The sequence below is a fragment of the Ranitomeya imitator genome, chromosome 2 (assembly GCF_032444005.1).
Source record: "Ranitomeya imitator isolate aRanImi1 chromosome 2, aRanImi1.pri, whole genome shotgun sequence".
NCBI classification, from domain to species: Eukaryota; Metazoa; Chordata; class Amphibia; order Anura; family Dendrobatidae; genus Ranitomeya; species Ranitomeya imitator.
In genome coordinates, this window is record NC_091283.1 from 328,698,028 (window position 1) to 328,723,003 (window position 24,976).

General features: G+C 43.5%; 2 protein-coding genes across 2 annotated transcripts in view; both read left to right on the forward strand.

Moving 5' to 3' along the window:
- LOC138663565 (gastrula zinc finger protein XlCGF57.1-like) overlaps window positions 1-23,641 on the forward strand; it is a 109,520-nt gene extending 85,879 nt beyond the window's left edge. The window contains exon 7 of the mRNA XM_069749811.1: window positions 18,043-23,641. Coding sequence (XP_069605912.1) covers window positions 18,043-19,172 — 1,130 coding nt within the window. The 3' untranslated portion in view covers window positions 19,173-23,641. The remainder of the gene's footprint in view (window positions 1-18,042) is intronic.
- On the forward strand, window positions 10,556-12,663 carry LOC138663568 (uncharacterized). The gene is made up of 2 exons (XM_069749814.1): window positions 10,556-10,998; window positions 11,150-12,663. Exons 1-2 carry the CDS (start codon window positions 10,883-10,885, stop codon window positions 12,033-12,035), a joined length of 1,002 nt encoding a protein of 333 aa, XP_069605915.1. The 5' UTR covers window positions 10,556-10,882; the 3' UTR covers window positions 12,036-12,663.
- Window positions 23,642-24,976: the final 1,335 nt, after the last annotated feature.

Here is a 24,976-nt window from a genome sequence, read left to right on the forward strand (position 1 = left end):
CGATTATTCTCAAATTATTCCGGCGGGAGCGGTTTTCCAGATCGTCCACTTTAAATTCCAGTTCTGCAATGCGTTGAATATACTTCTTTTCCCTCTTAAGCAGTTCAGTAGTTTGATCCTCCACAGCGCCGACTCGCTCTTCCACCTCCTCCACTCTTTTCTCCACTTTGTGCATGGCAGAGTTAAGGGACACCATCTCCACCTTTAAGTCATCTACACGTAAATTCAATGCTGCTAATGCGGATTTACAGTAGATCACTACTGCAAAAATATCTTTCAGGGTCGGTTCCCCCATATCTGACAGATCGGCAGTTACCACAGAGCTAGCCTGAGTAGCAATTTCAACAGACCTCGCAGCTCCGCTCACGTGGGCAGCCTATTGCATCTCCGGGGACCCCTGCAGCGATGCATCACCACCTCTGTTGATCCTCTGGATCATTGCGCTCTCCAGGCCCCTCGCTCTCCGCCTCCTGCCGCAATTTACCGGCCTCCTCGGTCCTTGTGAACTGCTCCAGCTTGGCTATGACCTCCATCTTCTTGCGGTATGCAGCACTTACTCTCTCCGCCTCCTCCTCTGCCACAGCGCCAACTTGGATCTTCGCACCCTCCGCAGGCGCCGGCTGTCTACGGCGCGGCATTCTCTGACCCAGCGCAGCTTTTTCCAGCCCCGCTAATGCCCCTCTGCTCACCGGATCTTCAGGCACACACTTGGCCGGTTTTAAGCGTTCGGCGGCTCCGCTAAGGTATGCTTTAATCGGTGGTGCAGGGAGAGAGATCCGACCCGCGTGTTCTCACATTGCCCGCTAGGCCACGCCCCCAGACCACGAGGTTTAACCCCTTTCTGACCTCGGACGGGATAGTATGTCCGAGGTCAGAACCCCTGCTTTGATGCAGGGCTCCGCGGTGAGCCCGCATCAAAGCCGGGACATGTCAGCTGTTTTGAACAGCTGACATGTGCCCGTAATAGGCGCGGGCAGAATCACGATCTGCCCGCACCTAACTAGTTAAATGCTGCTGTCAAACGCAGACAGCGGCATTTAACTGCCGCTTCCGGCTGGGCGGCCGGAAATGACGTCATCCCCGACCCCCGTCACATGATCGGGGGTCGGCGATGCGTCAGGATGGTAACCATAGAGGTCCTAGAGACCTCTATGGTTACTGATCACCGGTGGCTGTGAGCGCCACCCTGTGGTCGGCGCTCACAGCACACCTCCATTTCTGCTACATAGCCGCGATCAGCAGATCGCTGCTATGTAGCAGAGGCGATCGAGTTGTGCCTGCTTCTAGCCTCCCATGGAGGCTATTGAAGCATGGCAAAAGTAAAAAAAAAAAAAAGTTAAAAAAAATGTGAAAAAAATATAAAAGTTTAAATCACCACCCTTTCGCCCCAATCAAAATAAATCAATTAAAAAAAAAAATCAAATCTACACATATTTAGTATTGCCACGCTCAGAATCGCCCGCTCTATCAATTAATAAAAAAAGCATTAACCTGATCGCTAAGCGGCGTAGCGAGAAAAAAATTCGAAATGCCAGAATTACGTTTTTTAGGTCGCCGCGACATTGCATTAAAATGCAATAACGGGCGATCAAAAGAACGTATCTGCACCAATATGCTATCATTAAAAACGTCATCTCTGCACGCAAAAAATAAGCCCTCAACCGACCCCAGATCACGAAAAATGGAGACGCTACGAGTATCGGAAAATGGTGCAATTTTTTTTTTTTTTTTTTTTAGCAAAGTTTGGAATTTTTTTTCACCACTTAGATAAAAAATAACCTAGTCATGTTAGGTGTCTATGAACTCGTACTGACCTGGAGAATCATAATGGCAGGTCAGTTTTAGCATTTAGTGAACCTAGCAAAAAAGCCAAACAAAAAACAAGTGTGGGATTGCACTTTTTTTGCAATTTCACCGCACTTGGAATTTTTTTCCCGTTTTCTAGTACACGACATGCTAAAACCAATGATGTCGTTCAAAAGTACAACTCGTCCCGCAAAAAATAAGCCCTCACATGGCCAAATTGACGGAAAAATAAAAAAGTTATGGCTCTGGGAAGGAGGGGAGTGAAAAACGAACACGGAAAAACGAAAAATCCCAAGGTCATGATGGGGTTAATGTGTTCCGTGCTGCCACACCAGTGCAATTTTTGGCAAGGGTGTCTATGATGCCCATAAAATATTTTAAAAAAATTTAACCCCAATGGGGAAATGTTTTGCAGCCCATGCACTTCGTGTATGGGCATTACAAGTCTAGGAGACCTGCTACTTAACATTGGGCCTAGTTTTTAATAAGGCCTTCATCAATGTTTCCTCATTCTCCACCACTACATCAACAGGGTTAACGGGTTCTGTGCTGTACAGCCAGTCCAATTTTTGGAAAGGGTGTCTGTGATGATCATAAAATATTTTTTAAAAATGTACCCCCCATGGGGAAATATTTGGACAATTTTAGTACTCAAAATGCTTTATTTTAGTGTCATAGCTTACTTATGTTGGGCCAAAAAAAAACACAATTTGATCACACTGTCATCTCCCTCAGACACGGTGTGTCTGTGGTATCCAAATCCTTCCTTTGCAGGCATGCATTGCATTTTTTGGTCTGCTAGACTGCTACACTTGGTGTATACAGTATTTGGAAATACATATTTCACATATTGAAACCGTCTGTTATCTCAGTCACACGTCTGGTCTATCAGTGGTCTTCAAATCTCATCTTTTCAGACACAAATTCCAGATTTTGGTCTGATACCCTTGGCATATACAGTATTTTGTGGTTTTAAAATTTTTTAAAATATGGGCCACATGTTGAAATAGTCTGTTATCTCTGTCCGACGGCCATTTCATGTGTGGTCTAAAAATAGTTTTTTGTCAAGCATACATTACAATTTTTGGTCTAATACGCTATGTCTATACACTATCTTGGTTAAAACAAAAAAAAATGTTTACAGTGTGGTAGTTCCGTGACACGCCTCATCTATCTGTGGGCTACAAAGTGTGCTTTTGACACTTCCATTCTCCTTTTTTTTTCTGCTGTTACACCATAGCTCAAAACAGTAAACACTATTTTGTCAAGAATTTTTTTTTTTAATTTACCCCCCATGGGGAAATGTTGGTCAGCCCATACACTTAGTGTATGGGCAGTACAAGTCTAGGAGACACGCTCCTTGGTAATGGGACAGTTTTGGTTAGGAGGCCCTCCTCCATGTTTCTTCCAAGGTGGGATTAGGGTGCATGCAAATTTGGGTCAAGGCGGCCCTTGCATTCAATGCCTAACGAACCTGTATGGCAGGACCAACTGAAGAATGTGAAGTGGGTTTTCCTGTGGCCTTCCAGTATCTGGCTTCAAAGGCTTATTGGGGTGCATATGACTTGATAGCAGGGCAGGCCTTGCATTCAATGAAACATTTTTTTTCAGGAGGCCTTCCTGTACCTCTCATGAAAGGGGTATTGGGGCGCGTTGTAATTCTTAGCAGCCTTGTCACTCACTGCATAGGCAATAACAGCATAGGAGACCCACTGTTTAACCCCTTTACCCCCAAGGGTGGTTTGCACGTTAATGACCGGGCCAATTTTTACGATTCTGACCACTGTCCCTTTATGAGGTTATAACTCTGGAACGCTTCAACGGATCCTGGTGATTCTGACACTGTTTCCTTGTGACATATTGTACTTCACGATAGTGGTAAAATTTCTTTGATATTACCTGCATTTATTTGTGAAAAAAAAATGGAAATTTGGCGAAAATTTAGAAAATTTTGCAATTTTCTAACTTTGAATTTTTATGCAGATAAGTCACAGAGATATGTCACACAAAATACTTAATAAGTAACATTTCCCAAATGTCTACTTTACATCAGCACAATTTTGGAACCAAAATTTTTTTTTTTGTCAGGGAGTTATAAGGGTTAAAAGTTGACCAGCAATTTCTCATTTTTACAACACCATTTTTTTTTTTTAGGGACCACATCTCATTTGAAGTCATTTTGAGGGGTCTATATCATTGAAAATAACCAAGTGTGACACCATTCTAAAAACTGCACCCCTCAAGGTGCTCAAAACCACATTCAAGAAGTTTATTAACCCGTCAGGAGTTTAACAGGAATTTTTGGAATGTTTAAATAAAAATTAACATTTAAATTTTTTTTTACAAAAAATGTAATTTAGCTCCAATTTGTTTTATTTTACCAAGGGTAACAGGAGAAAATGGACCCCAAAAGTTGTTGTCCAATTTGTCCTGAGTACGCCGATACCCCATATGTGGGGATAAACCACTGTTTGGGCGCATGGCAGAGCTCAGAAGCGAAGGAGCGCCATTTGACTTTTCAATGCAAAATTGACTGGAATTGAGATGGGACGCCATGTTGCGTTTGGAGAGCCACTGATGTGTCTAAACATTGAAACCCCCCACAAGTGACACCATTTTGGAAAGTAGACCCCCTAAGGAACTCCTCTAGATGTGTTGTGAGAGCTTTGAACCCCCAAGTGTTTCACTATAGTTTATAACACAGAGCCGTGAAAAATAAAATATAAAAAAACAAACTTTTTTTTTTCCACAAAAATTATATTTTAGCCCCCAGTTTTGTATTTTTCCAAGGGTAACAGTTGAAATTGAACCCCAAATGTTGTTGTCCAATTTGTCCTGAGTACGCTGATACCCCATATGTTTGGGGTAAACCCCTGTTTGGGTGCACGGGAGAGCTCGGAAGGGAAGGAGCACTGTTTTGCTTTTTCAACGCAGAATTGGCTGGAATTGAGATTGGACGCCATGTCGCGTTTGGAGAGCCCTTGATGTGCCTAAACAGTGGAAACCCCACAATTATAACTGAAACCCTTATCCAAACACACCCCTAACCCTAATCTCAACAGTAACCCTAACCACACCCCTAACCCTAATCCCAACCATAAATGTAATCCAAACCCTAACTTTAGCCCCAACCCTAACCCAAACTTTAGCCGCAACCCTAACTGTAGCCCTAACCCTAGCCCCAACCCTAACCCTAGCCCCAACCCTAATGGGAAAATGGAAATAAATACATTTTTTTAATTTTTCCCTAACTAAGGGGGTGATGAAGGGGGGTTTGATTTACTATTTATAGCGGGTTTTCTAGCGGATTTTTGATTGGCAGCCGTCACACACTAAAAGACTCTTTTTATTGTAAAAAATATTTTTTGCGTTACCACATTTTGAGAGCTATAATTTTTCCTTATTTTGGTCCACAGAGTCATGTGAAATCTTGTTTTTTGCGGGATGAGTTGACGTTTTTATTGGTAACATTTTCGGGCACGTGACATTTTTTGATCGCTTTTTATTCCGATTTTTGTGAGGCAGAATGACCAAAAACCAGCTATTCAGGAATTTCTTTTGGGGGGGGCGTTTATACTGTTTCGCGTTTGGTAAAATGGATAAAGCAGTTTTATTCTACAGGTCAGTACGATTACAGCGACACCTCATTTATATCATTTTTTTATGTTTTGGCGCTTCTATACGAGAAAAACTATTTTATAGAAAAAAGAATTATTTTTGCATCGCTTTATTCTGAGGACTATAACTTTTCTATTTGTTCGCTGATGATTCTGTATGGCGGCTTGTTTTTTGCGGGACAAGATGACGTTTTCAGCGGTACCATGTTTATTTATATCCGTCTTTTTTGTCGCGTGTTATTCCACTTTTTGTTCGGCGGTATGATAATAAAGCGTTGTTTTTGCCTTGTTTTTTTTTTTTTTTTTTTTTTTTTTACGGTGTTCACTGAAGGGGTTAACTAGTGGGACAGTTTTATAGGTCGGGTCGTTACGGACGCGTCGATACTAAATATGTGTACTTTTATTGTTTTGGTTTTTTTATTTAGATAAAGGAATGTATTTATTGGAACAATATTTTTTTATTATTATTTATTTAGGAATATATATATAATTTTTTTTTTTTTTCACACATGTAATTTTTTTTTTTTTTTTTTACTTTTCCCCAGGGGGGATATCACAGTAAAGTGACAGATCACTGATCTGACACTTTGCTGTACACTGTGTCAGATCAGCGATCTGACGTGCACTCCTGGAGGCTTCCCGGCGCCTCTGAGCAGGCGCTGTGAAGCCACCTCCCTGCAGGACCCGGATGCAGCCCCGCGGCCATTTTGGATCCGGGCCTGCTGCAGGGAGGAGGAGGTAAGAACCGTCGGAGCAACGAGATCACATTGCGTTGCTCCGAGGGTCTCAGGGAAGCACGCAGGGAGCTCCCTCCCTGCACGATGCTTCCCTATACCGCCGGAACGCTGCGATCTTGTTTCTCCCCCCGTGAGCGCGGCTGATTGCTCTGGACGTACTATTCCATCCTTGGGAAGTAGGGCCCACCCCAGATGGACGGAATAGTACGTCCAATGGCAGAAAGGGGTTAATAATGGCCCTTTAAGAATATTAATCCAAACTGATGCCCCTCTAAAAAATAGGCTTTGTGACTTTAAGAGTCTCTCCTTCATAAATGAAACAAGATGGGTCTCCTTATGTGTCACATATCAGATGGCCAGCTAGGGTTGTTAAATGTTACAATGACATTTCACAGTGAATGCATTTGTATTGGTTGAAAGCAATGTTGAAGCTGAACAAAGCATCAAAAACGCTGCGTGTTAACATAGCCCAAGTAGTGGAGGAACATTTTGGTCTGGGGTTAATTATTTTGCCTTGTATACAAGTCATTACCCTGGAAATGATGTACCTTAACATATTTCCCAGCAAAATCCATTTTGGTTTAGTTTTTGTACGTTTTTTGGTGCACCTGTAAAAATGGCGTGAAACTCTGACAACATTGCTTACAGCTGGGAACTAGAAGTCAGAAATGCTTCCAGGGGCGATCCCCATGATGTTCCTGTGTCATTTGAGCAGTGTTTCCATCATTTTCAGACGTTTTTAGACCGTAAAAGGACCCCCGGGGGATCGCTACAAAAATACTCGGGTTTCCCGTAGACTTACATTGGGCTCGTTGCTCAGGGGAGAGTACCCAAGTATTCCAACTTGTTCGACCCGAGCATTTTAGTGCTCGCTCATCACTAGTAATCACAGAACCACATAAAGCCCCACCCACAGCCCCATCCCGAAGCACGAGAATCTATTTAACTGAAAACTACAAATACAGATTAAACAATAACCAAACGATGGATTTCATCAACCAAGGTATCGTTGTAATCAGTATAACGGCGCCAACTTGACAGTGTCTGTAGGTTACTGTGCACAATCCTGCTGACAGGGACACTTTAAGAAATTTCAGCTCTGCACTACTATACACAGTTCTCTTTAAATGTGCAATATTTCTTCTTGATAACTCATCTGACAGAAAATATTGGAGCTTACTAGTGAAGAGCGAGTATACCTGTTGCTCAGGTTTTCCTGAGCAAGCTCGGGTGGTCTCTGAGTATTTGTAAGAGCTTGTAGATTTAGTTTTCATCGCCGCAGCTGAATGGTTTACAGCTACTAGCCAGCCTGAGTATATGTGGGGGTTGCCTGGTTGCTTGGCTTGCCCCACGTGTATTCAAGCTGGAAACAGTCACTGTAGTGTCAACAATGTTTGTTTGTTTTCACTCACCCCTATAATCCTTCACTTTCTGCTAACTCCCTAATCCCTACTCCTAGTAAGGAACTGTTAATCTCTTCTTCAATCCTCCCCGTCCATCTCACCACCTCCTCAAAACTGTTCCTCAACATGCAATCCTCCGTCTCCAAACACAGACACCCACCTTGTGCCCTCTCCTGCTCCCACCTGCTAACACTTTCTCTGCTCCTTCTCACTATTGGTGATATCTCTCCAAATCCTGGTCCGCCTCACCACATACCCACAGTCAATTCTACCTCCAATCCACACTCTATCACAAATTTTCAAAACCTCTATAACCTTGTGCCCATTCGCCCAGCCCTTGCGTCCCCAGTCCCACTAACAGGAGCTCTGTGCAAAGCTTGCTTTGTCTGTAACAAGCTTTCCTACATCCATGATCTTTTTGCTAATACTAAACTTTTCTTCCTCGCCATCACCGAAACCTGGCTCACCCCTTCTGACACAGCCTCTCCTGCTGCACTTTCGTGTGGTGGATTCCACCTTTCTCGCACACCCCGCCCCAGCAGCAAGCATGGTGGAGGAGTTGGTGTTCTCCTGTCAGATAACTGCTCCTTCACCACAATCCAATTACCACCCTCTGTTACCCTCCCTTCCTTTGAGGTGCGCATCTACTCCCCCTGCAACATCCAAATGGCTGTCATTTACCACCCCCCCAGGGCCAGTCACCACCTTTTACCACTTCACCACCTGGCTACTTCATTTCCTCTCCGCTGACATCCCCACTATCATCTTGGGTGACTTCAACATCCCCATTGACACTTCCCTCTCAGCTGCCACTAAGCTTCTATCTATCACTTTCTCCTTCGGCCTCACTCAATGGTCTTCTACAGCCACTCACAAAGATGGCCACACACTGGACCTCATCTTCACCCTCCTCTGCTCCCTGTCTACCCTCTCTAACTCACTTCTTCCTGACCACAACCTACTCACATTCTCTTCCCTCTCCACTCCTTGTCTACAACCCCCAACTCACAAACTTGCACCCCCTCGCAGAAATCTTAAGTACCTCGATCTACACTCACTGAATCCCTTCTCCCTCTAAGGCTACGTTCACACTAGCGTTGCGCCGCCCTGCGTCGGCGACGCAACGCACAAAAAAACGCGCACAAACGCATGCAAAAACGCGCGCGTTTTGCGACGCGTGCGTCGTTTTTTGACGAGAATCGGACGCACAGAAAATGCAACTTGTTGCATTTTCTTGCGTCCGACGCTAGCGTCGTAAACGACGCAAGTGTCAAAAAACGCCACCCAAAAAACGCACGCGTCCCCTATGTTAAACATAGGGGCGCGTCGCCGCTGCGTCGCCGGCGCAACAGCGACGCACATTGGCGGAACGCCAATGTGAACGTAGCCTTACAGAAATAAGTTTCCCACACAATGCGGATGCCCCTGCCGCTCTATATAACACCATAATAGCTGTAGATTTGGAATCTGTTGCCCCTCTCACACATACCAAAGCTCGCAAAATCATTGTCAATTTCGCTATTACATCCTTCTACTCTGCTAGATTTCTAAAACTTAACATGGACAAAACAGAATTCATCATCTTTCCCCCATCTCACGGGACCCTTCCCCCCCCCCCCCCAATGAACCTATCCATTACAGTGAATGGCTGCCCACTCTCCCCAGTCCATCAAGCTCGCTGCCTCGGGGTAATACTTGACCCTGATCTCTCCTTCAAGCCACCTATCCAAACCCTTTCCACTTCCTGCCACCTTCAACTCAAAAATATTTCACGGATCCGAACATTCCTAAACCAAGAGTCTGCAAAAACTCTAGTCCATGCCCTCATCATCTCCCGCCTTGAGTACTGCAATCTCCTGCTCTGTGGCCTCCCCTCGAACACTCTCGCACCCCTCCAATCTATTCTATAATCTGCTGCCTGACTAATCCACCTGTTCACCAGCCTCTCCCCTCTGTCAATCCCTTCACTGGCTCCCCATTGCCCAGAGACTCCAGTACAAAACCCTAGCCATGACATACAAAGCCATCCACAACCTGTCTCCTCCATCTGTGACCTCATCTCCTGGAACTTACCTGTACGCAACCTCCGATCCTCACAAGATCTCCTTCTCTGCTCCCCTCTTATCTCCTCTTCCCACAATCGCATACAAGATTTCTCTCGCGCATCACCCCTACTCTGGAACTCTCTACCACAACATATCAGACTCTCGCCTACCATCAAAACCTTCAAAAAAGAACATGAAGACCTACCTCCTTCCGACAAGCCTACAACCTGCAGTAACCACCGATCGACCAAACCGCTGCACGACCAGCTATACCCTCACCTATTGTATCCTCACCCATCCCTTGTAGATTGTGAGCCCTCGTGGGCAGGGTCCTCTCTCCTAGTGTACCACTCGTGAATTGTATTGTTTAAGATTATTATACTTGTTTTTATGTATACCCCTCCTCACATGTAAAGTGCCATGGAATAAATGGCGCTATAATAATATTGGAGAGTGAAAACATTTGCAAATTTGGCATTTTATTACCCAACACATAGTGCCCAGATTGTGTTCCAGGAGACACACATTGTAAATGAAGTGGATTGTTCTCACTATAAGATTGCTAAATACAGGGATAATAAATGTTGTTTGGCCACACTGCAAGACTCAGAAGTGAGAGGAATTTTGCTGCATTGGTTTATAGAAACCTTGTTGCTTTTCAACAGCCTTTGAGCCACTAAGGCTACGTTCACATTAGCGTCGCCGACGCAACGCACGACGCATCGGAAACGCACGCAAAAACGCACCTTTTTTGACGCAAGCGTCGGACGGATGCGTCGTAAAACGCAGCGTTTTTGGTGCGTTTTTGTAGCGTTTTTACAAAAAACGCTGCGTTTTACGACGCATGCGTTGTCAAACAATGATTATATCTTTAGACACAATTTAGTGTCTAGACACTAGATAACACCACCAATGAATAGAAGAGGGTGGGTCTAGTGTCTAGACAATCGGTAATGCCACCAATGGGTAGATGAGGGTGGGTATTAATGTAATAGTGGTATATATACCCCGGCATAGATTATTTCCAACCATAGAGCATCAAGATGGATCGTCCCATGGAGAGTATCTACCTCAATTTTGAGCTGGAATTAGCCCTTGCTATTGCTTATGCTATTGCCTGACATGAACAGAGGAAAAGAGACAAACTACGGAGAAGGAGTCGTCGGCGTTTTTGGCTACACCCTATAGTGGAAGTCCGAGAGAGTCGTGGAGCCTACCATTGTCTGTTTGGCGAGTTAAATGACAACCAGGAGAAATACTTCGAGTACACCAGGATGTCTCAAAACAGCTTCCGATATCTGCTGCGTCTGGTGGAAGGAGCCATTTCCAGGCAGGACACGCAGCTCCGTAAAGCAATTTCCCCCGAGGAACGTCTGCTGGTGACTCTACGGTACGTAATGGAATGTGAAGGATTTATATGTTCTTGCCATTTTTTAAAGTAACGTGTTTTTGTTTTGTGGGGTGGGGGATTGTAATTAAAAATGAAAAATTCTTTCATAACAATTTAATTAATTATATTTATTTATTTTTCTTCTTGTCAGTTTCCTGGCTACCGGAGAGACCTTGAGATCACTGCATTTCCAGTTTCGTATTGGAGTCTCCACACTGTCTGGTATTATTGCCGATACATGCCGCGCATTGTGGGACAACCTCCGGGAGGAATTTTTACCCATCCCTACAACAGAAATATGGCAGGCCAACGCCCAAAAATTCGAACAAGTGTGTTCTTTCCCTAACTGTATTGGAGCCGTGGATGGGAAGCACATTAGGATTACCAAGCCTTCAAGAAGTGGATCTCTTTTTTTTAATTATAAAAAATACTTTTCCACCGTGCTCATGGCAATTGCAGGTGCGGACTGCAGGTTTCTCGCTGTGGACATTGGAGCGTTTGGCCGTGCAAATGATTCACGGACATTTAAGGAGTCAGACATGGGCCGAAGATTATACGAGAACAATTTTAATTTCCCCCAGCCACGACCTCTTCCCAACACCGAAGGACCGGCCCTGCCATTTGTTGTGGTTGGGGATGAGGCTTTTCAAATGAGTGGCAACCTACTTAAACCGTACTCCAGTCGGGGGTTGGACCGCACCAAAACTATTTTTAATTATAGACTGTCCAGGGCCAGAAGAACTGTGGAGTGCGCCTTTGGCATCCTGGTCTCCAAATGGCGTATCTTAGGATCCGCCATAAATTTGAAAATTGAGACAGTGGATGAGGTGGTGAAGGCGTGTGTGGTTCTCCACAATTTTATTATTGATAAAGAGAGAGTCAACATGGAACTCGATGAACCCATACCAAATCCATTGCCTGATTATCAAGATCATCCTCTGCGGACAACTGTGGAGATTGCTCATATGAGGGACCAATTTGCTGCATACTTTGTTTCAGATGTTGGGCGTGTTTCATGGCAAGATCAAATGGTTTAATTCATCTTGTTATTATGATGTCATGTAAACACTGTGGAGTCCATGTCATTTAACCATCCTATGTTTGGTTATTGTTATAATGTCCCCTGATTTTCTAATGCGTTGTGTTTTGAAATAAAGTTCTTGTGCCTTTCCGTTTTCACAAAAAAAATCTCCCATATGTTTTTCCATAGTAATAGAATTGTAAAATCCAATTTTAGTGAAAGTAATGTGTGTCCCACAAAATTTATGTGAGCACCAGTACCCAAATGGACTGTGACAAAACAAATAAATTTTTCAGCCGTGTGTACCATAGTTTGGACGTATAACATGATCGGCTCCCACCTTGTTAACCATTTTTAATCCTGCAGACTATTTTCATATGGAACCTGGCTTGACAAGGAGGGAGACGATCATGTTTGCAAAACTCTACAGAGTTAACACTATTGTACTCAGGATGCTAGAATACGTCCAGAGTCAAATAGTGGCGACACTGTGAACATTGCTTCCACCTCACCTGACCAATATTCTTAAGGTACATTAATAAAACTATTATCCAACAATACCGACCAGTGATACGACTGGACCGAGATCGTTGTTTAGTTGTCGCGTGGTTGCTGGAGAGCTGTCAGACAGCTCTCCAGCGACCAAAAAAGAGCAAGTCCCGTGTAATCTGGGTAATGTTATGAAGCGCATGGCCGCACTCACGATGTTTACCATTGTAAATGTAATTTAAAAAAATACAAAAAAACATTATATTCCGGTGTGTGTGACACGTCCATCGCCGTCAGCTTCCCGTACTGTGCCAGCCCTAAAGCACAGCACAGCGTTTATTATTAAGTCAACGGTGTGCTCAGCTTTACGGGCGGGAATCACAGTGTCAGTGCGGAAAGATGACGGCGAGGGACGTGGTTGACACCTTTTTATATTTGTGGGGTATTGTTCACTTTTTATTTGAGTGTTTAAAATACTGCGCTAGTAACCCAATATTCCCTTGTTTAAAACAAAGACATCGCTGGATCGGTGTCTAACTCGCCGATCCAACAATGACAGCGTGTGATCAGTTACCCCAAAAAATTCCAAATCATTCGCTGACACCAAAAATCTCACAGCAGGTGCTCAATCGTTTTACGATTTCAGAAAAGATAACGTTGGTTACACACAAAAACCAACTTTATCTATACTGAAATCGTTGTGTGATGGTACATTTTAAACTTGACATATTGAGCAATGCTGTTTGTGTTTGTAACATCTGATAGTACACTGAGCGACAGCCCTATAAAACAATGAAAAAAAAAAATTGATAAAATATTGTCAGACATTGCACATCAGGTGTTACAAAGACAAGATTTGTGTATACGGCGCAAGGTGTGATTTGGTGCAAACTTTATTTGAGACAATAAAAACGAATTTTTTAAAAAAAAATAACAGTTTTATTTAGGGACACAAAAAAAAAAAGGGAAAATGTAATTAGGGGGTATCTACATCTGCTATTAAAGGGGATTGATATCCCCCACTTTTTGGGGGTGTTGAGGAGACCGAGGGGGAGGAAGCAGCATACTCTATCACACTAGACGGGATGCCGACATCAATCCAGCCAGTTGATGGTGGCGAGACTATCAAAGCAGGAGGTGAGGGAGGAGGAGGGACGACCAGTGTCCTTGGCTGGCTACTCCGGCTCCGGGTAGACCCAGGCTGTGTAGATGGTGTACTCCTTGTAGACCCAGGCTGGGTACTGGGTGTACTCCGTGTAGACCCAGCCTGGGTACTTGGTGTGCTCCGGGTCGACCCAGGCTGTGTTCTGGTGGTAGTTTTGGGAGCAGCCATAGCCAAGGTCGTAGTGCTTGTCGTCGTCGTCTTCTTCTTCTTTGTCTTCCTCCTCTCTCCCTCTGGGTGTGGGTCGGCTTTTTGTCTGTGTGCCCTTGAAGGCCTGTCATGCTCTGAACTTTGGGGCTCTGTTCTGTGGTGGCGGTGGCCCTCGGCACGCGGAGCTCTGTGGTGGTGCTCTGCAGCAGGAGTCGGAGTCATGGCAGCCAGCGATGGTACTGCGGGCACATTTGTCGCTGACTGCATGACCCGAGCCTGCTGCAGAGCAGTGACATATACATTGTTGCAGCCCTGCATGACCGAAATCTGGAGTTCCGGCGTAAGATGTTCAACCATGCTGTTGTGAATGGCAGTAAAAAAATGTTTGGCCGGCCTCGAGAGATCCGTTTCGATGTTTTCAAGACGCCGTTCGATATTGGACATTTTATCGCACAGCGCCTTGAAACCATTCTGAAATACGGTGCTCAAATGTAAAAATTCGGGCATGACCGCCCTGTCCGAGGCCCGCTGACGCTGTCGGGAAGACCCGAAGGAAGGAGCGACAGAGGCCTCGGCCAGGGGAACATCTGATGGACCGGCTGCCGGTTCGCCAGATTGTGGTGGTGCAGACCTGCTCTCGCTGTGGGATGGCTGCGACAGTTCAGATGGCGCTTCACAAAGGACCGCTCCAGAGGGTCGGACAGTCTCGCGGGTGCTGCTGTGTGTTCTGTGAAAAAATAAAGAAACCATTAGTATACTAAATATCACATTTCACATGCGTCATTAATAAACTTTACCGCCAGGTATCCATTGCCGCCATTAATATTTACCTATTTTTAATATTGACACTGCATATGCACCATCAATATTAAAAAAAAAATGCATTTATTTATTCAAAATAGTCACCCATGGTTGCGGTTTGTAACGCCAGACAATTATGCTTACGTTGGAACTGCCATGACGTCACGGTCATGTGACCGAGACGTCATCACAGGTCCTGCGAGCTGAGCAACCATGGGAACATAACCTGCTTTGCAGTGGAATGTATGCCGTATCTATTATATTTTACTTTTTTGTGTATAAAAAATCTGGGATACACCTGGATAGCCACTATACTACTCCACTATGAAATATTGGCTGGGCATGGCCAATCTACTATCTTTCTGTGTTCTGTATACTTCAGATTTCAGGGAAATTGCTAGTAAGTCAAGCTCACCATTGTAGTAATCCCAGAAGGGAGCCGCTGTGTCAAGTGTGAGAAGACCAGAAATGAATAAAAAATTCGAGGTCAACGAGGCGTGAAAAGTAAAAACAAAATACTTTATTCACTTCAATCAGAAGCAGAGGATGAAACATCTGCACAATACAATTAAAAACACTATCTACGCGTTTCAGGTCTGATGTTCCCTGTCTCCTGAAACACGTAGATAGTGTCTATTGTATTGTGCTGATGTTTCATCCTCTGCTTATGATTGAAGAGGATAAAAGTATGTATTTTTTACGTTTCACGCCTCGGTGAGCTTGCCTTTTTTTCTTCATTTCTATACTTTGTACTTGCCAAAATAAATGGCTGGGCAATAAGCTACGTGGCTGGAATGTAGTATGTGAATATGCATGTTGTAAAAACTAGGTGTGTGCATAGGTACTATACTTACTCTCTGCTTTCAAGGACCAGTCGCAAGAACTGCAGTATACGGTTGTACTTGTACACCGTGGTCCTTGAAGCTGCAGCACCACTACGGGTCTGTCCCTCCTTTTTCAGGCCCCTCCTGAAACGGTCCTTCATGGAGCGCCATCTGGTCCTCAATTGTTTAACTGTGTATAAAGATAAAAAATAAAAAAGGTTTTAGATAATATATTGAAAACGATTACGCAACCGTGTGCAATCCCAATAGAAGACATCACAGACGGTTGTGTAATCCTGGCATCATGGGTCACAGCAGCATTTTGGAAATACTTACGGAAACTAGCTTTGGCCTTGGGGGAAGCGCTGTCGAAGCCATCCCACAGCGATTGTGCCACCTCTAACCACAGACGCCGCAATATGCCCTGGTCCGCGTGCCGGGGGTCATGGCTGTCCCACAACGGGCCCCGTGCTTCAATGGATGCCACCATCATGTCAATATCCAGTGGTTCATCCAGGGCCCGTTGTGAAACCTAGAATAAATGGGAAATATTAATGTTTGCAAGAAAAAAAAAATTGTCCCTACCTCCTCCACCGCCACCTACCACACACAACACCACACCCTCCCACCACCCCCCATACCCGCACAAACAAAAAAATTAAACAAAAAAATGAATAGGTTTGAAAGAAAAACTTACTCTCCGTCCTGCAACCACAGCTTGGCCCCGTGGTCTCTGCTCCTGCTCCCTCTCTTCCTCCTGGTCCTCCTCCTCACTTGAAGAAGCCTGCAAAATAGTTTACCAAAAAGTTGAGTGACCCATCTACAAATGACAGCGAATATAGTAAGCAATAGTAGATCATGTACTCACCGGACTCTTCAGCGGTGGGGTGTTGCTCGAATCGCTGCCGCTGGCCATGACTAATGCAATTCTGAAATAAAGAACAAAATAACATTGATCCTATGCTCCTATGCACAATCCAGCAATATATAAAAAAAAAAAAAAAAAAAAATATTCATTTAAACCACAAAGAACATTGCACTCCAACTGAACTAACGCTGAGCAAACAACACTGCCACATTGATTAAATTAAAGAAACAATGGCAGAGACAACCCAATGCCAGAGTACAAAAGCCTAAAGATAAGAAAACTAATCTACAACAGACCCAATGTAGTAATCCCAAAAGAGTTTTTTTTTTTTTTTAAAAGTACAGTATGCATGGAGCAACACAAAAAACACAATAGATTTTTGAAAGGAAAAAATTAACAACCCCCAAAAATTAAGGGCAGAAACATTAATAACACACCATACTTTACAATAAAACCGACAGGGCCGGAGACAATAAAAGGCCATACAACGCCATACATCACAACCAGAAACATACAACAATGTCTTTACACAACCACAGTGCTGAACATAATACACAACTTGCAATAAAAAATTAATAAATGTAATAAAAGGGCGCAGAATCATTCTATACTACCATACTTTACAATAAAACCGACAGGGCCGGAGACTATTAAACGCCATCATATAACGCAAGAATAAAACATCACAACTGAATACAAAAAACACCACCAAACCAAAAAATGGAAAAGAAAAATCTATCCTGTAAAGAACAATAATCAAGGCCGCAGACAATGAAACGCCATCCTATACAACGCCATACATCACAACCAGACTAAAAATACCACAATATCTTTAACCACAGTGCAGAATATAATACACAACTTGCAAAAATAATTTTAAAAAACATGTAGAAAATGCACAGAATCATTCTATACTTACATCTCTGGACAGCGGATGAAAAGACAGTATTGTAGTGTGTCTAGTCTGTTGTGTAGCCTGCAGCAGAAGTGACAAACAATCCAACATTTTCTTTATATATGGGGGATGTTTTTCTCACTGTTTGCACGGTCTAGACACTTTTTTGTTTCATTTTATCTAACGACGCATGCGTCGCACAACGCACGCACGACGCACACCCGCGACGCAAGTGCGTTGTCAATAGGTTTCAATGGGAAATTGAACGCATTGACGACGCACGAGCGACGCAAGTGCGACGCGTGCGTTTTTTGGACGCTACAAAAATGCAACATGGTAGCGTCTCCGACGCCACCCAGGTGCGGTGAAACGACGCATGCGTCGTGCGTTTTACCGAAAACACACGACAACGCAACGCATGCGTCCCCAATGATAAAGATAGGGGCGCATGACGCATGCGTTGTCGTGCGTTGACGACGCAGCGTCGTTTGACGCTAATGTGAACGTAGCCTTATAGTGTGGGAACCTCTGTTTTTCCATTGACAGATGATTGACCTGAGTGGGGACTTGTTTTTGTGAGATGAGGTATTATTTTCGCCTACATAACATTGATTGGTTTATTTTTATTCGATATTTGGGAGGCAGAATGAACAAAGAGTTGAACTCTATTCTCTACTGGGTCATCCCATTTCTATTAGACTGTCAACTGTCATTGTCTTGGTAAATAATGTTTTCTACATAGTTTCCATTTTTTATGGACAGTTTAATTAGAAATGTTCAAAAATATAAAACTCAAGGATATTTTATTAAAAAATAATTGTTTTTTTATCTTAGCAGATGACTGTACCAGGAGATCAGAGGGACAGCTGACATCTTCAGTTTTTAAATCTGATGATCTTGCGATCCTACAAGATGCAACTGAAGTGATTGCTATTACTCCAGATATACAATCATCCATTCAAAGCAAAGATCTGTCATCTGATCCTATGAAACTGGTCCCATATTCTGATTCATTACCGACTACTAAGGAAAATCAAAGTCCCAAAAGTGGCATTAAAAAACAAACTGATCCTAAAGAAAAGAAGTTATTTTCATGTTTAGAATGTGGGAAATATTTTACACTGAAATCACATTTTCTTAACCACCAGAGAACTCACACAGTGGAGAAGCCTTTCTCCTGTTTGGAATGTGGGAAATGTTTTAACTGGAAATCGGTTCTTGATATCCACCAGAGAACTCACACAGGGGAGAAACCTTTTTCCTGTTCAGAATGTGGGAAATGTTTTGCACGTAAATCATGTTTTGTTAACCACCAGAGCACTCACACAGGGGAGAAACCTTTTTCCTGTTCAGAATGTGGGAAATGTTTTGCACGTAAATCATGTTTTGTTAACCACCAGAGCACTCACACAGGGGAGAAACCTTTTTCATGTTTAGAATGTGGGAAATGTTTTGCACGTAAATCATGTTTTGTTAACCACCAGAGAGCTCACACAGGGGAGAAACCTTTTTCATGTTCAGAATGTGGGAAAGGTTTTGCTCGTAAATCACATTTTGTTCAGCACCAGAGAGCCCACACAGGGAAGAGGCCTTTTTCCTGTTCAGAATGTGGGAAATGTTTTAACCGGAAATCTGTTCTTAATAGCCACCACAAAACTCACACAGGAGAGAAACCTTTTTCATGTTCAGAATGTGGGGAATGTTTTGCACGTAAATCAAATCTTGTTAACCACTACAGAACTCACACAGGGGAGAGGCCTTTTTCCTGTTCAAAATGTGGGAAATGTTTTAGCTATAGATCGGTTCTTGTTAGCCATCAGAGAACTCACACAGGGGAGAAGCCTTTTTCCTGTTCAGAATGTGGGAAATGTTTTAACCAGGAATCAGATTTTGTTATACACCAGAGAACTCACACAGGAGAGAATCCCTTTTCCTGCTTATATTGGCCTGCCATCTTGATGTAGCAGAGCTGAACCTGTGACGGGACTAATGGATTGAAAGCATCTCTGCGGAGAGGTGAGGAACTTTTTTTTTGTTTTGTTGTTTTTTTTTTTTTACCTCTTTTGCAGATGACAATGGCATCAGGGGAATGGGCGAGGCTGTAAGTATGGACTAAACCCCCCCCTCCCCCCCCAAGTATTACCCCACTTGCCATCGCTACAGGGCAAGTGGGAAGAGTGAGGCTAAGTGCCAGAATTGGCGCATGTTAAGGAAGCGGTGGCCGAGAGCTGATGTTTTTAGCCTGGGGAGGGGGGGGGGAATATCCATAGCCCCTTCCTAGGCTAATCATATCGTCCCACTGCTCTCTGCATAGCCTTTGCTGTTTATTAAATATAGGGGACACCACATCATTTTTTGGTGGGTCTCCCATTTTAATAGCCAGTAAAGGTAAGTATACAGTTGTGAGCTGGTATTAACAGCCTGGGACGGTTCATGGGTATTACCCCCTTCCCAGGCTATAAACATCAGCTGCCGGCTTTCCCTTTCCTGGTTTCGAAAATTGTGTCGGCGCCCATGCTGTTTTTTTCCAAAAAAAATTCTTTTATTAATGCATGTACAGTAATTTGCACACACACTGTACTGATTGTATTTGCAACTGACATCTATATATCTGCCTATTCTATTTGTATTTACTATATGTAATCCATCTCTTCTATCCTGTCGGATCTGGCAGTGTTTTACAGAACCTGGCAGATGCATTACCAGCTAAACTTCTATCCATCTATTCAATGTGTGTGTATATGTATTATTTGTCACTGACATCTATATATCTATGTATTCTATATGTATATGTCTATTCTATCCTAACCCCTGTCACTCTGTGATTATACTGTACGCCGCAGATTAATTGCCGGCTTCTATTCTATTCTATCTATCTATCTATCTATCTGTGTTTTGAAGAATATTTCCTTTGAAAGCAATGTGTAAATTACAGAGAATTGCTGTATGTAAAAGCTCATGTTAAAATCGAAATACCATCACACTGCATTCGGATGTCAATCGGATGCTAGGTGTGAGTAATCAGAATGCACTCGCATTACACTCCAGTGACTCTCGGCAGGGAGACCCAGACTGATTTTTCACACATTAAGTGTGACTCCAGCCTAACAAGGAACTCCTCATTGTCTGAAATCACATTGATCACATAAATATACCGTATATACTCGAGTATAAGCCGAGGTCCCTAATTTTGCCACAAAAAAGTAGGAAAACTTAATGACTCGAGTATAAGCCTAGGGTGGAAAATGAAGCAGCTACCGTTAAATGTCAAAAATAAAAATAGGTACCAATAAAAGTAAAATTAACTGAGACATCAGTAGGTTGTGTTTTTGAATATCCATATTGAATCAGGAGCCCCATATAATGCTCCATACAGTTCATGATGGGCCCCATATAATGCTCCATACAAAATACGCCCCATATAATGCTCCATACAGTTCATGATGGGCCCCATAAGATGCTCCATATTAAAATATGCCCCATATAATGTTGCACAAATGTTGATTATGACCCCATAAGATGCTCCATACAGACATTTCCCCCATACAATGCTGCACTAATGCTGATTATAGCCCCATAAGATGCTCCATAGACACATTTGCCCCATATAATGCTGCACAAATGCTGATTATGGCCCCATAAGATGCTCCATAGAGATATATTTGCCTACATATAATGCTGCACAAATGCTGATTATGGCCCCATAAGATGCTCCATAGAGATATTTGCCCCCATATAATGCTGCACATGGCCCCATAAGATGCTCCATAGAGATATTTGCCCCCATATAATGCTGCTCATGGCCAAATAAGATGCTCCATAGAGCATATTGCTATATTCACCTGTCCCGCATTCCACCGCCGAGCGCCGCTGTGTCTTCCACGTCCTCTGCACTGACTGCTCAGGCAGAGGGCTGCGCGCACAATACTCGCATGATCGCGCCCTCTGACCTGAGCGTCACTGCACAGGACGCGGAAGACGGAGCGGTGCAGACAGTGGAATGTGGGAAAGGTGAATATGCCCCCGTTATACTCACCTGCTCCTGGCGCGGTCCCTGGCAGCTTCCCTGATGGTCTTCTCCAGGCACCAGCAGCTTCTTCCTGAATTGAGCGGTCACTGGTACCGCTCATCGCTCATTACAGTAATGAATATGCGGCTCCACCCCTATGGGAGTGGAGTCGGGTCCATAATCATTACTGTAATGAGGGAACCATGTGACCGCTCAATACAGGAAGAAGCTATCAGCGCCCGGAGAACCAGGGACCGCTCCAGGAGCAGGTGAGCATTATTAGACAGCTGCCTCTCCGCCTTCCCTGCCGACCCCTGGGAATGACTTGAGTATAAGCCGAGAGGGGCAATTTCAGCCTTAAAAAATGGGCTGAAATTCTCGGCTCATACACGAGTATATACAGTAGATTATATTGATCATATAAATGTATACGGTGAGTACGGAAAGTATTCAGACCCCTTTAATTTTTCACTTTGTTTCATTGCAGCCATTTGGTAAATTTAAAAAAGTTTTTTTTCACATTAATGTACACTCTGCTCCCGATCTTGACTGAAAAAAAAACAAATCTAGAAATTTTTGCAAATTTATTAAAAAAGATAAACTGAAATATCACATGTTATAAGTATTCAGACTCTTTGCTCAGACACTCATATTTAAGTCACATGCTGTCCATTTCCTTGTGTCCATTTCCAGTGAAACGTGGTGGCAGCATCATGCTATGGGGGTGTTTTTCAGCTGCAGGGACAGGACGACTGGTTGCAATTGAATGAAACGTGAATGCAGCCAAATATAGAGATATATGTCTGAAGGTTCCAGCGAGCCACTGACCCTAAGCACATAGCTAAAATAACCAAGCAGTGGCTTCAGGACAACTCTGACCATTCTTGAGTGGCTCAGCCAGAGCCCTGACCTAAACCCAACTGAGCATCTCTGGATAGACCTGAAAATGGCTGTTCACCATCCAACCTGACGGAACTTGAGAGGATCTGAAAGGAAGAATGGCAGAGGATCCCCAAATCCAGGTGTGAAAAACTTGTTGCATCTTTCCCAAGGAGACTCATGGCTGTACTAGCTGAAAAGGTGCTTCTCAATACTGAGCAAAGGGTCTGAATACTTAAGACCATGTGATATTTCAGCTTTTCCTTTTTAATACATTTGCAAACATTTCTACATTTGTGTTTTTCAGTCAAGATAGGGTGCAGAGTGTACATTAATGAGAAAAAAATGAACTTTTTTGAATTTACCAAATGGCTGCAATGAAACAAAAAGTGAACAATTTAAAGGGGTCTGAACACTTTCCACCGTATGGGCAGCACGGTGGCTTAGTGGTTAGTACTGCAGCGCTGGAGTCCTGCGTTCTAATCCCACCCAGGACAACATCTGCAAAGAGTTTGTATGTTCTCTCCGTGCTTGTGTGGGTTTCCTCCAGGTACTCCGGTTTCCTCCCACATTCCAAAGACATACTGATAGGGAATTTAGATTGTGAGCCCCATTGGCGACAGCGATGATGTGTGCAAACTGTAGAGCGCTGCGGAATATGTTAGCGCTATATAAAAATAAAGATGATTATGGGAGTAACATTTTATATTAATCATCATTAACCCTTTCTTTTCTCACATAGCATGGTATGGATGCTATGTGGGTGATCTCATAGTGTGGACAGGTGACACATCAATTGTTCCACAGTTTCTTCAGTACATCAACACCAATTATTACACTTTACGGTTCACAGCTGACAAACCAGGTATCTCAGTTCCCTTTTTTTAGACCTTATGCTTCCAGGTATACTATCAAGCAATAAGGTTGGCACAATACTTTTTAGCAAAGACATTGCAGGCAATACAATCCTTTATAGTAGTTAACACCCTAAACATAACATGGAGGCTATCCCTTTTGGCGAATACACACCGGCCAGACGAATATACTGTATACTCAATATATAGATATATATTTCTCAACTGCATCAGTTAAATCCTGGAGGGCACCAGTCGAACAAAAATGGTTTTATAGACGTGCATCTATTCTACCACACACTATGGTTGTACAATCAGTAGGCAGCTTTTATATCTGGGATTATGATTTGTCTGATCTCATGAATATGGCACAATAATTTATGATGTAATGAAATCCGTATGCATGGCTCCTTCATAAACAAATCCCTATACATGGTATCTATATAGTTCCTATTGAACAAAATTATTTAATTAAATGGTGTTTTCTTATAAGTTCAATAAAATTGGTGCACACATTTCATGTAACCGTCTCCCGCCAGACTATGTGACAGCGCCGCTCTTGAGCTTAACCCCGTATTCACACAACATAAATCAGCCGGCTGATCACAATCCCCCTCATACGTGGTATTTTGTGCTTCGTTGTTCTGTGGAAGGATTTTTCTATGTCATTATTAAATTCAATGGACGTGTCTACATTTATGTGATTAATGTGTATCCAGACTGTAAGGAGTTCCTTGTTAGTCAGTATGTACATAATGCTGGACTATAGATTGTTTTACTGTGAACTAGTATAATTTGTATAACACTTCATATCAATGTATTTCTTGAGTTTTAAAATGATTGCGCCATACGTCTCATTCCTGGTGTTAAACTGCCTAAAGGTACCGTTACACTAAACGATTTACCAACGATCACGACCAGCGATACGACCTGGCCGTGATCGTTGGTAAGTCGTGTAGTCGCTGGTGAGCTGTCACACAGACAGCTCTCTCCAGCGACCAACGATCAGGGGAACAACTTCGGCATCGTTGAAACTGTCTTCAACGATGCCGAAGTCCCTGTGTAACATCGGGTTACTAAGTGCAGGGCTGCGCTTAGTAACCCGATATATACCCTTGTTTACCATTGTAAAAGTAAAAAAAAAAACCAGTACATACTCACATTCCGATGTCTGTCACGTCCCCTGGCGTCAGCTTCCCTGCACTGTAAGCGCCGGCCGTAAAGCAGAGCGGTGACGTCACCGCTGTGCTCTGCTTTACGGCCGGCGCTGACACAGTGCAGGGAAGCTGACGCCGGGAGACGTGACAGACATCGGAATGTGAGTATGTACTGGGTTTTTTTTTTTTTTACTTTTACAATGGTAAGCAGGGTAAATATCGGGTTGCTAAGTGCGGCCCTGCACTTAGTAACCCGATGTTTACCCTGGCTACAGGTGACCACATCGCTAGATCGGCGTCACACACGCCGATCTAGCGATGACAGCAGGGTGATCAGCGACCAAAAAAAGGTCCTGATCATTCCGCACGACCAACGATCTCCCAGCAGGGGCCTGATCGTTGGTCGCTGTCACACAAAGATATCATTAGCGGGATCGTTGCTACGTCACAAAAAGCGTGATGTTGCAACGATATCCTTAACGATACCGTTATCTGTGAAGGTACTATAAGAGTAGGCTATACAACATCTCTGCCCCAGAGAGGCCATGAAGGACTATATCACGGAAAGTCTGGCCAAGGGTCATATCAGAAGCTCGTCATCACCCATTGCTGCCGGGTTCTTTTTTGTTAAGAAGGATGGGGGTTTACGCCCATGCTTAGACTTCCGTGAATTAAATCAGATTACGGTCCGGGATTCTTTTCCGCTCCCTCTTATTCCGGACCTCTTTAACCAAATTGTGGGGGCTAAATGGTTCTCCAAATTAGATCTCAGGGGGACATATAATCTCATTCGGATGAAGGAGGGGGATGAATGGAAGACAGCGTTTAATACTCCAGAGGGACATTACGAGAACTTGGTTATGCCTTTT